Source organism: Athene noctua, chromosome 28 (assembly GCF_965140245.1).
Source record: "Athene noctua chromosome 28, bAthNoc1.hap1.1, whole genome shotgun sequence".
NCBI classification, from domain to species: Eukaryota; Metazoa; Chordata; class Aves; order Strigiformes; family Strigidae; genus Athene; species Athene noctua.
In genome coordinates, this window is record NC_134064.1 from 4,680,310 (window position 1) to 4,692,693 (window position 12,384).

Here is a 12,384-nt window from a genome sequence, read left to right on the forward strand (position 1 = left end):
TCCTCCTGGCTGCGTCCCCTCGGGGTTTGCTCTGACACCCCATCAGCACCCCAAAATCTACCACGTCGCGGTGCAACCTCCTCTCCCCGACCTCGGCTCCTTCGCCTCATCCCCCACCGGTTCCCCCTCCTCCCTCACTCCTTTTCGGCTAATCCCTGTCCTCACCGGTGTCGGCAACACCTTCCCAGTTTAGCATCATCCTCCCTGGCTGTAATTACCGCCTTGTTTACCTCCACCTGCTAATTGATAAAGCCACCCCTGGCTCCCGGCCCGGGCCTCCTCCCCTCAGCCCCGTGCGGTGGCACGTGTTGTCACCAGCCCGGTGTCACCACTCCCCCCCCACCCCCCTCCCACCGGGATGTCGGCCCGGGCTGACAATGGGGGTCCGAGACCCCCAAAATGGCTTCGTCACCCACCCCGTCCCCACCCAGCCTCCTGGAGGTGGATTTGAAGGGTTTCTCCCCAAAACCGGCTGCTGCTCCCCTTCCAAACCTGCCGCGCACGCCCTCCCCGTGCCCTCGCCCACCCCAGGCTGCTCCTGGGCGTGCCCTCCCCGCGCCCTCGCCCACCCTTGGGTGCTCCCGGGCACCCCATGCTCACGCCCTCGCCCACCTTAGGCACCCCCGGGCATCCCCTCCCCGCACCCTCGCCCACCTTAGGGTGCTCCCAGGCATCCCCTTCTCTTCGCCCACCCCAGGGATGCTCCCGGGCATCCCGCGCCCTCGCCCACCCTTGGGTGCCCCCACGCACCCCGCGCCCTCGCCCACCCCCGGTGCTCCCGGTTTTGGGGGGGGCGGGGGGTGGCGGTGGTTTTACTCCCAACACCCTTCCTCTCTAATTCCCGGGGTTTGCATCGAAACCGGAGGATTTTAAGCGTTTTCTCCCCGGTTTCCCCTCCGGACCCCCCCGTGCTGCCCCGTGACGTCACCGCCCGGAGCGGCGCGCGGCGGGTTAACGCTCCGCGCTCCTCCCGCCCGCTGGCGGCGCTGCCGGAAGGGGCGGGGCGACGGCGGCGGCACTTCCGGGAGCGGCGCGGGGCCGGCGGGGGACCATGAGCTGGTGAGTGCGGGACCCTCGGGCCCGGCCCGGCCGCGCCGTGCTGCGCCCCGACCCGCCGCCGCGGGACCGCCCGGGCCCGGCCTGGGGCTCGCCGTCACCCCCGGGGCTCGGCCCAGCCCGCGGCGGAGCTCGGCCCGACAGGCCCCGGCTTCTCGCTGGGAGCGCTGCCGGGGCCGGCGGCCTAGGGGGGGCCCGGTGCTGGGCCCGGAGCCGGTCGGGCTTGGTCCCGGTGGAGGCCCCGGCGCTGACCGAGCTTGGTCCCGGTGGAGGCCCCGGCGCTTGGCCGGGCGAGGCCCCGGTGCTGATCCTAGTCGAGGCCCTGGTGCCAGCTGGGCGAGGCCCCGGGCTTGGCCCCGGTGGAGGCCCCGGTGCTGTCCGTGGCGGTGGCCGGGCTTGGCCCCGATGCTGACCCTGGTCGAGGCTCTGGTGCCAGCTGAGCTTTGCTCCGGGGGAGGCCCCGGTGCTGTCCCGCTGGGGGCCCCAGAGCCGACTGTGCCCTGGTGTAGCTGCCCCGGAGCTGTGTCTGTAGGCACACGTAGGGTCTGTGGGTGTCTTAACGGGTGTGCCACCCCTCGCTCCTGCCCTCAGAGCAGCTCGCCGTCCCTCCCGAGGCCGTGGCAGGCCCGGTCTCCATCCTGGGAAAGGGGGAACACAGCCCTGACCCCCCCCCCTTGCCCTCCCACCTCTGTGCAGCCGCCTCGCTGCCACCTGCCCGGGCGCTGCTGAGGAGAGGCAGGGGGTCCCTAAAGGTCCCCAGCAGCTCCATGAGTCTGAAACGCTGTAAAACCGCTTTCAACTCCGTTAAAGTAAAGCTTTTTTTCTTTAAAAAAAAAAAAAAAACCAAACCCAGTAAAAGAGTTCCCATGTGTGTTTGACACGGACTTGTGAAGGGCCGGATACCACGGAGCCTTTGGTGTGTTGCTTCTGTGTGTCTCCCCACCGCTTATTTAAACTAATTATATTAGAAATTAATCTCGACTGCCATGTGCCATTTCTCATCCCGGATGGTCACACAGAGCCGGCGCCGTTGTGGGAGGTGAAGGATGTGATGGTTTAAGCAGAAAAAGGTCTTCCCCTTGCCAGGGCAGGCACATAATGAAAATTGAAGATTTTTCTTGAGCTGGGAGCGGGGGAAGTTGTGCTCTGGAAACACACTTCAACGATATAATGATGTGCACACAGGTACCTATTAAAATGAGGCCTTTTGGGTAAAAATACACACTTCTCCACCAGGTTAATTTTTGTTCTGCTTTACTCATCTCAGAGCAGCCATGGTTATAGACAGCGCTTGTTAATGAGGGTCTCGGAGCCGCCTCTTGCCCGGGCTGTGCAGGCAGCATGGCCGAGGGGCTGTTTTTGGAAAGTTCCGGCTGGTGGAAGAGACCTGATCCGCTCTCCTGGTCCAGAAGGAGCCGTGGAGCTGAAAATGTAAGAGAGAAATATTCCCTGGAATAATTTGGGTGCAGAGTGGCAGCGCTTCCCCTCTGTGCTTTGCGGTGTCCGTCTGGCCACGCTGTTCCCCGGGGATCTCGCCTGGGGACTGGAGTTTATGGCGTCTGGTGGCTTTTTCTGCAGCACACGTGGCTTTTGCTGCGAGATGAGATGTTTTTGCCTTTTGCTGGGGAGGAATAAAAGGTCATTGCCGGAAGGAGGGGGGCACTTGGCTGAAATCTGAGTCTCCTCTTTCTTCTCCAGCAGCGTCAGTCCTTGGGTGTGTGGCGGCTCCGCTTACGCGGGAAGGCGAGGGGCTCGCGCCCCGCGGGCCTCGGTCGGCGTGTCGGGGACACAATCGCTCTCAGTTCGGCCTCGCCGGCCGCCCGGCTCTGCCGACCCTCCTGGCTGATCCTTCACGCAGCCGCCGGCGCCGGATGAATCGCCCCTATTCATGGAGCGGCCGGCGGAGTTGAGCGCCCGGCTGGCAGGGACGGGCTCGGCGTGACGTCCGCCCGCCCGCCGCGGCGAGGGGGTTACGCTCCCACCGGCAGCGGTAACAAATGCCGGCGTGCGTGCCAGGGCGGCGGGGAGGGAACTGATTGTGCCGGGGTCATGCCCCGCTCCTCAAATGTCAGAGGAAAACATGTGTGGCCCCGATGCCGCTGCTCTGCCACCGCCGCCGAGGGAGCGAGCTTTGTTCCAGCCCGGCGGGGCGGGAGGTTGCTTTGTGCGGTGTTTGCTTAGTTTACACGTGCGTCTCTCTCTGGCAACGGGCACCGTTAAACCCGGGGCAGCGTTGATTCAAACCCCTTTTTTTTGCAGGGATTGGCTGTCACGGCCGACCAAGAGGATGGAGCTTCATCCTCAGCTCTGTCCCGCAGAGCAGGCTGGGGAAGCAGCGGGTAACTCTGCCTCTAGTTTTGCTTCTTTATGCTCGTTACCTTAATTAATTTTTTGCGAAGGCCTCTGAGAGATCCCTAGAGATTAAAGGGCAAAGAGGCTGTTTGCAAGCAGGATGGTAAAAGCCTCCTGAGTGGCGTGTGGTTAATCCTTTGCTTTCCCTCCCTCTGTGAGCGCTTGACGGGTCGGGGCTCTGCGCCGGGACTGGGAACACGGCAACGCCCGTTGTACCAACACGGGGGAACTGTGCTCCAGAGAGCAAAGAGTAACCTGCTGGTGACAGAGCCTGGATTAAACCCCCAAATTCCCGACTCCTGCACCTAGGCAACTAGGCAGTGCTGTCTTTCTAGGCTAAGCTTTATTTAGAGCAGGAGTAGGCTTGTTTTGGGAAACAGCCTTGCATGGCCAGATGAGATGTTTTCCAAATCTTGGCAGAGCTTGGTGGCTTCTTTTAGGCTTTTGCGACAGGGATTGGGGGGTCTCTTGAACATCCCCCTCCTCCTCACCGCTCACCTGCGGTGCTGCGTTTTGGAGAAGAGAGGGGAAAATACCCCAGCAAATACCTTGTCCATCGCTCCTTTTTAAAAAATAAAGAGAAATAGAGCGATGGCTTTTACCGTTTCGTCGCCCTCAACTGCCGCAAGCGTCTAATTTTTGACCGTCAAGGAATTTCTTTTAAAGGTTCGTGGAACCACACAGAACCAAACGTTGTTGCAGCCGTAACCAGACTCCCAGATAACCTCCTCTTTTGGTTTCCCAGCTCCTGCAGGTGATTTTACAAACGGGAAAGGGGGTTTTAGAAGCGTGACAGCTCGATATCGGAGTGCTGCCTCTCGGCACCGCTGCAACAGCTGGTATTTACTGGGAGAAAAAATATGTTAAGCAAATGTTGATAGTGAGGCAGCGCGAAGCACGTGTTTTCTTGTTGCACTGCAACGTATTATTGGTCTGCATGGGGGGTTGCGTTGCCGGACTGCTAAACCATATGCCTCTTGGCAGGGAGCTCTTGCTAAGTGGACTGAGTAGCTGGCATCGATTGAAAGTCGGGAGTGGAACTGTGTGGTTGCGCGATATCGAACTCCCCAGATTGTTATCGGGTGCGATCCAGAGTTAATACGAATGTGTTTTTTGAAATGTTTGGGGACGGAGGTGAAGAAGAGGAGGATGGAGTTGGGCTGCCTGTCTGGGGAAGGAGGGTTGGCGGGGCGGATTTATGCCTGAAGGGGAGAGTGCGGGGAGGCGGCAGGCGTAGCGGGGTTGTAGCGTACGGGTGGGTTTGTTGGTTATTCGTTTTGGTTTTCGTGTTTTGGAGCTGTGCTCTGGCCACGGCGGGCAGGTGCGATGCAAACACAAACCAAGACGCTGTTTTCTTCCCGGTGAATCAATATTGATATTTTTCGGAGCCCAAATCGCCGTCCTGGCGTGGTCAGTGGCAACGCTCCCCCTTCTCTCTGGGTTTCAACGATACCAGCACAGGGTAAAATTAGATTGGATGAAGCAACCGGATACCAAAGCGATGAGCGAGGTGCGCGCAGCTCCCAGACACCTCCCTGCGCGGCTCTGCGGCGTGCAGCACCCATGCAAGAGGGGTTTGCACATCCCCAGAGGTATTATCGCAGTGAAACCGAAGCGCTGGCGTGCCCTCGGTGAGCCGGGCACCTCGACTCGCCGCCACATCTCCCGGCGTGGAGCAACCGGCAGGAGCCACGCGCGCCCCGTCCGCTGCCATGGTGGGAGATCGCGGCGCCCGGCGTGGTCCTCGGAGCGCAATTAGCACATGGTTATTTCTTAATTATTATTTTTTCCGCCTTCTTTGTACAGGTAGCTAAAAACCAGTGTTATAGTTGAGCCACAACCGTGTTTCACAACCATGCTTAAAATGGATATTTTTGTAGCATAGTCAGGGCCTAAAACAGCCTTGCAAAATTCTGCTCGCCCACGCGCCTGGCGTGAGTAATTTTCTTTTGATGGGTGAGTAAAATATCATTATTTTTTTCATGCTCATCTTGGAATGGGTGGGAGAGTAGATTCTGACATTATTTTTGATTTGCTTAACACTGACACCGCGCTTGGCTCTGTGCAAGATGCAGAGCTACGAGCAGCCCCTGCTCCGAAGAGCTCGCCGTCTGCGGGCACACTTCTCCGCTGCTGAAGTTGAGGAAGGTGCCTCCTTTCCCCGGGGCTGACCTAAACCAACATAAAATGGATGTTTACATCTTCTTTTATTCCTTCTCCCCTGCTTCAGGGGCTCACCCTGACATCCATTTGTGGCTTAATGCCTCTGAGTTCACAGGGACGGGGTTGAAATGCAGGGGGGAAGCGCACGCCGACGGGGATGGACGCGTTTCTTTCCGAGGGAGCGTGTCCCCACGTCGCTCCTCTCCCTGCCTCTCGCCACCCCGTGACCTCCCCTCTCGTCTCCAACGAAGAGAAAACCCAAACCAGAATTTGGCGCAGACTCTCCCTCGACATAAGCTGTTTGTGATCCGTTTGAATAATTTTTTCCTTTTTTTGCCTTCGCGCTGTGTTTGGAGCGGTTGCTATGAGTTCCTGCGAGGCGGGGGGAGCGGGGTGGGACGGTGCATGCAGTTTCCATGGACACGGTGTAGTACAGCGAGGCATCCGGAGCGATGCTCGAGATTAATGTCTAACCCTCGTCTGCCTTCGTGCCTTTCTCACCTGGGCAGGGCTGGGATCCCCCGCTGTGTCAAGGGCTCTCTCCGGGGCAGCCCGCACAGCCACAGATTTGTGGCTTTTGATGATTTTTAGGAAGCCCAAAGTCCTGAGACTTGTGGTCCAGGTGCCCAGCGTTGGTTTTCTTGGCGTGCGTACCCTGCCAGCCTTCACCACGTTGCCTCTCCTCAGGTCCTGTGCGGCACTTTTTATGGCTCAGGAAGACTAATGAGATAATTAGTCCTGTTTCAGCAGCTACTCATGGTTGTCACAGCTGCTCTTGAACTTCCAGGGTTCTCTCGTTTTCCCGTATCACATCACGGAAAGCTCCTTTCCCAACACCGAAGTCTTGCAGTGATGCTGCCCTGAGCGCAGAAGGCACGACGTGGGGAGGGAGAAGCACCCTCCAGCCGTGGAGATGTTCACTCCAATTCCCCCGACAATGGCAGCGAGGAAGTGAAAGTTATAACCTCCACGTTCGCATCCTTCCTCGGATGTTCCCGACCTTCCTGTTGATGTTTGTGGGAATGCTTTGATCTCTCCGGGATAGCAGCTAGTCCCGTGAATTACAGTCTCCTGGCTGCAGTTACCCCTTGAGCCGGGTCCTTTCCCAACGCAGGAGCTTGGCGTGGCCTGGGTGAAGGGAAGGACACGCCACCGAGCAGAGCAGGGCTTGGGGAAGGGCCCCTGCCTCCTACAGAGGGAATTTCTGGGGTAATTTAGGGCCAGTTTTTGGTTTCACGGAGGATCAGGTATAAACGGATGGTTTTGTAGAAGCCTTCAGCACGCCATGTGCTAAAATATTTGGCAAGACCAGCCTCGGTGGGTTGGGGTCACCCCTCACAGCGCGGGAGGCTGGGTGTTGTCCTCCTGCCTGCAGGCAGAGAGTGGTTTCTTTCCGGTGAAAGAATTGAGATTTTTGGTGGAAATTCAAAGAGTGAAAAGCTCTGGCGGAAATCCAGGCTGCGCTGGTTTGCTGGCGCTTGGGGTTTCGATGAAAAATAAAAAAAAAAAAAAACCAACCCAACAACAACAACAACAAAAAAAAGCCCCGAAACTTTCCACGGGAAACGGGCACTTTTCAGAAAACATTAATTTAGTTGGCGGTCTGACGGCGGTGACGTTACCGATAAAAACTGGTCGTTACCACCAGTTCCTACCACACTGAGACCTGCGGGTCCCTGGCCAGCACCGTCTGTGGTAGAAATATTGATTCTGATGGCGCACAGTCGCCTTTTCCTAAATGTTTGGGTGATTAACGTCCGTCTGTCCATCCTCCCTTCCCTCTCCAGCCCCTGATTTGGCAGCAAACAGCTCAAGAGTCCCCAGGGGCAGCGGCTTATCGGCCATGGGTGAAACCACTTTGTGTTTATCCTTTGTTTATCTGCGAGGGGGGGTCTTCTGGGGGCCTGATTTCAACCCCTTTCCCCCGTAGCAGCTTTCATCTGAACATCGCTTTGCGATGTTCAGATGAAAGCTGCTACGGGGGAAAGGGGTTGAAATCACCAATTATTTATCCCCTGTGCACACTCCGGACATCGGCCGGGCTCCCTCCCCACCACCTGCTCCAGGCTAGGGATGGTGCTGAGGTTTGATGGTCCAACGTAGCAAAAAGACCATCCTCCCCTCCCTAAAATTAGCAGTGATTTAGTCTGATTCACGCTGGCAATTCCTGCGTGCCTTCCTTTCAGGGGACTGGCGGAGAGTGGGAGCTCTATGGTTTAAACTCCAGTTCCCCGCAGACCTCATTGAGCTCTATTCCCCCCCTGCCTGCGAGGTTTGTTTGCAACTCTCCTGTGCATCCAGAGGAGAATTAACTGCTTTGGTGTGTGGCCCTGGGTTTGCACATGGAAAAGCCAAGTAAATATATGACATTGCTGGGGAAACTTCAGAGAAAATTAGCCACAGCTTCTCCCACCTTCCCCTCCCTGGGGTTCCTGAGCATCCCCGAGTAGAAGCTTGCAGGATTTTCTCCACCCACACTTTTTTTTCCTACTTTAAGCTCTTCCCACCCCCTCCCTGCAGTGCTTCGCCCTCCTCCCTCCCAGCTGAACCCCACTGCTTTCCCAAGCGACCTCCCCGCAGGGGGGTGCGGGTGGCAGGTCAGGGCCAGGGGCCGGGGTGCTCCCCCCAACCCCACGGTCTGTGTGCGTGTGTGTGTGTAGGGGGGACCGGGGTGGGAACGCTCCGGCTGTGACTCAGCGCGCTCGCGCTCTTCAGGAACAGGATTTCAAGGGATTTCACACCCCAAACACAACCCCAGCTTTCTCTCGCTCAGCAGAAATGAGAGAGCAGAAAAAAATGCACCGATTCTGGTTTTCCTCCGGTGTGTACAGACCCCGCGCTCAGGTTTTCAGGTAACGGTGATAACCACGCCACGCCGGCGATCCACGGCACCCAGATCCCGCCCCATCTCTCCCCAACCCCTTTGCTTTATGCCCATCGTACATTTTCTAAACAAAACAAACCACCCGACGGTTCTTAATTTTTAAGCGAACGGTTGGAACGTTGCTGTGGCAGGCGCACGTTGTCCCCCCCCCTGTTTTATGAGCTGGGACATCGGCTCACGGAGGGACAAAATTCCTCGGTGCCAGCAGCAGCTCGGCGTCACCTTTCAAGGTGCGGGATGTGTCTGTTTGTTTTAAAAGCTCGGATAAGATCCGTACCTCTCATCTTTCCTTCCTTACTGCTTTTGTTCCTGCTTATACATATTTCCCGCCCCAGAACTATATTAAAAGACAAAGATTCAGAAGCCAGAAAGATTATCTCAAATTGTAAAACAGCAACTGAAAAAAAAAGTAAATAATTGGTGAATAGACATTACTCGCACGGGGTTATTTTTTAGAGGTTTTACCGAGACAGACATAATTAGCCAACTGGCATCACGATGCTAATAGAGATATTTACTGCTTCAAACTGTATTTACAGTGTTGTGAAGTGCTCTAGTGACTTTCTTTTGTTCTAGAAGAAAAGTGGCTGGGATTTTTTTTTTTTTTTTTTCCTTCCCCTCTGCACTGGAGACGGGGGACAGGATGGGACCCCCTGTGCTCCCCACTGCCTCCCCCTCAGCTGCTGCCAGCTTGGTGGCCGCCGGCCGAGGGCGATCCGTGGCTTTGCCCTGCCTGTTCTCCACATCCTTCTTTTATTACCAAAATTGCCTTGATTTAACCCAGTTTGCTAGCAGACAGCGACAGTCGGGTTTGCTTCTCTAAATAACCCCCTTCAGCAGGGTTGGCCCAGCAAGGGAGAGGGGAAGGTTGCGTGCAGGTATTGTGTTAATCACCTTTTTAATTGTGCTTCCCCGCTAGGAACCAGCCTAGCCCCGGCCTGAACCCCGTGCTTGTCCCCTGGAGATGGCCCAGCAGCCACCATGGCTCATCATGCAAGCTCATTTTTCTGGGGGTAACTCACTCCCCTGGGTAAAGCCCACATCTTTTTCTCCTCCTTCCACCAAGATAGGTCGATGCCATCACTTCCAAAAACATCGAGTGACGGCACCTGCCTGCGGATGGGACAGCCTGTGCCTGCAAGAGTAAGGGAGGTGCCTCATTTTAGTTTATATTTGACCCACGTAGGAAAACACAAAGAAAAAATCCGTATTTTTTTTCTTTTTCTTCCTGTAAGGCACCACACACCCAGTTATTGACAGGGTAATTATACACCAGACGAGTGTTTGTTTATAAAAGAAGCGTGATTCACGGCTGCCAGGCCTGCCACAGGAGCTGGAAAGGGTTAACAACCTAAAATTATATCGGTCCAAGCGGAGAGCCATAAACAGGAAGTTCTCCAGAAAAATTTTAAATTTAAACCCGGTGACTCAGGTTGGCTTGTGCGCCCTGAGCCGCTCAGGAGGTACGTACGGGTTGCAGCCCCGGTTTATTACCGGTAGCTAATTACACCGTTGGTTCGAAAACAGCGGCAAAGATGGTCAGAAGGGAGGCCGGGAGGGATCAGGCGGTTGGATAATCTTGGTTTTGCTTCGTCCGCGTGGATGGCGTGTTGCTTCATCGCAAATACTTTCTCCCATCGCGTGGCGTTGCTTGTGGCTGGGTTAGTGTTACGCTAATAAAAATGTTTTCTGGGGTTCCAGTTGCCCGATGGAGCTGTGTTAGAGCAGCGCTGGTGCAGGGGAACTTGTAAGTAAAGGTGATGAGAAGCAAACGGAGAACCTGCCACGCGTTTGCTGCCCAGTGGGGAGAAGAGCCAGCTCGGAGCCAAGCCAGAGGCCTAAAATGCACATTATTAGCTTAAACTTCGGGTAGCAGTGTGAGAATTTAGACTGGTCCAAGAGGGAACTTGGGAACCTTCCCAAGAGGTGCCTGGTGTGGATTTGGGATGGGATGCTGATGCCGCTGAGCTACAGGCATGCCCTAGGTGAGGCGTCTCTGGGAAAAGATACTTGTATTTCATTATCAGACCAATTTTTTTCTTTTTAGTTCATAGAATCACAGACTGGTTTGGGTTGGAAGGGTCCTTACAAACCGTCTAGTTCCCACCCCCCTGCCCCGGGCAGGGCCACCTTCCACCAGCCCAGGTTGCCCCAAGCCCCGTCCAACCTGGCCTTGCACCCTTCCAGGGAGGGGGCAGCCACAGCTGCTCTGGGCAGCCTGTGCCAGGGCCTCACCCCCCTCACAGGGGATAATTTCTGCCTTAGATCTGATCTAAATCTCCGCTCTGTCAGTTTAAACCCGTTACCCCTCGTCCTATCCTTCCCCCCTTGATCAGGAGTGTGTCCCCCCCCCCTTCCTGCAGCCCCTTTCAGCCCTGGGGGGCCGCTCTAAGGTCTCCCCGGAGCCTTCTCTCCTCCAGCTGAACCCCCCAACTCTCTCAGCCTGTCCTCACAGGGGGGCTCCAGCCCCCCGAGCATCTCCGTGGCCTCCTCCAGACGGGCTCCAGGGCTGCTCTCAACCCACTCCTCGCCCAGCCTGGATTTGTCCTTGGGATCGCCCCGACCCATGGGCAGGTCCTTGCCCTTGGCCTTGTTGAGCTCCCTGAGGTTGGCACGTCCCCCCTCTCCAGCCTGTCCAGGTCCCTCTGGATGGATCCTTCCCTCCGGCGTGTCCCCGCCCCACACAGCTCGGTGTCGTCAGTGAACCTGCTGAGGGTGCCTCGATCCCGCTGTCCGTGTCCCCAGCAGAGATGTGACACAGCGCCGGTCCCAACCCCTGAGGATGTCACTTGTCACCGCTCTCCACTCGGACACGGAGCCGCTGACCACAGCTCCTTGAGTGCGACCACCCAGCCAGTTCCTTACCCACCGAGTGGCCCATCCGCCAGACCCACCTCTCCCCAGTTTAGGGACAAGGGTGTCGCGTGGGACAGTGTCAGGTGCTTTGCACAAGCCCAGGCAGATGCAGATGTACTTAAAGCAGTACAATGCAGAAACCGGGAGATTTTGGATGAGATGCTTTACCCAAGCGGCACCTCTTTTACTTAATTACATAGATTGAAACCAGCAGTTGAATTCCCTGGTTTTTATTATACTGATAGGTGAAAGAAATCCAATTATTTTCAGGACGGCTGCCTGGCTGTAACCATCTGACCCAGCCACCCTCACATATGTTGTGTAATTTATTTTGAGTACTGTTCACCTTTGAGCTAGCTCACGTGGGGAAAATCATTCAGGTAACCCAGATTTTACTAGCAACCATATTAAAGATTTTAAGAATGAAGGCTGTTCTGCTGGCAGGTGAGCTGCTCCTACAGCTGTTGTATCAGAGAAATCCTTTGAAGCAGCTCACAGCTCCAGACACTTGGATTGTTACTTTTTTTAATATCCTCTTTCTAAATATTTACAGGTTGGGTGTTTGGTGTTTTTTTTTTTTTTTTTTCCCTCCCCTTCAGGTTTGTTTTTAAACATAGCATGTTCTTCAGCCGGAACGCCTGGAGCATCTATTGCATTGCTTTGCCTTACCAGGACGGCGGGAGGGTGGGGAAAGGGGCGTTCTGCAGCTGGAGATGGAGATGCTGCCCTTGGGGGAGACACCAGCTCTCAGAGGGGGAACACGCTTCACAGAAAGGGGTTCTGCTGCCCTGGGACAAGCCGGGCTCACCCCAAAACCCATCACTGAGGACAAGACCCGCGGGGCTGGGCTGAGACCAGCATCGCTCGCTTACACATTCCCTCTTCTCTCTTTTCCAGGATACCGTTCAAGATCGGGCAGCCCAAGAAACAGATTGTACCCAAGACAGTGAGTAAACCAGTTCCCCCTTTTTAGATCCAGCCTTTGATCATGTGGCTGATGAGTCAAGCCGGCACTTTGACTCGTCCCATTTTGCGAGCGTGTGCGTGTGCGCGCGCGTGGGAGGGAGATGTGA

General features: G+C 56.1%; 1 protein-coding gene across 1 annotated transcript in view; it reads left to right on the top strand.

The window, feature by feature from the left end:
- The first annotated feature begins 973 nt into the window (after positions 1–973).
- The window catches only part of BIN3 (bridging integrator 3), a 41,880-nt gene continuing 30,469 nt past the window's right edge, over positions 974–12,384 (top strand). Inside the window, exons 1-2 of the mRNA XM_074928598.1 lie at positions 974–1,059; positions 12,209–12,257. Coding sequence (XP_074784699.1) covers positions 1,052–1,059; positions 12,209–12,257 — 57 coding nt within the window. The 5' untranslated portion in view covers positions 974–1,051. The remainder of the gene's footprint in view (positions 1,060–12,208; positions 12,258–12,384) is intronic.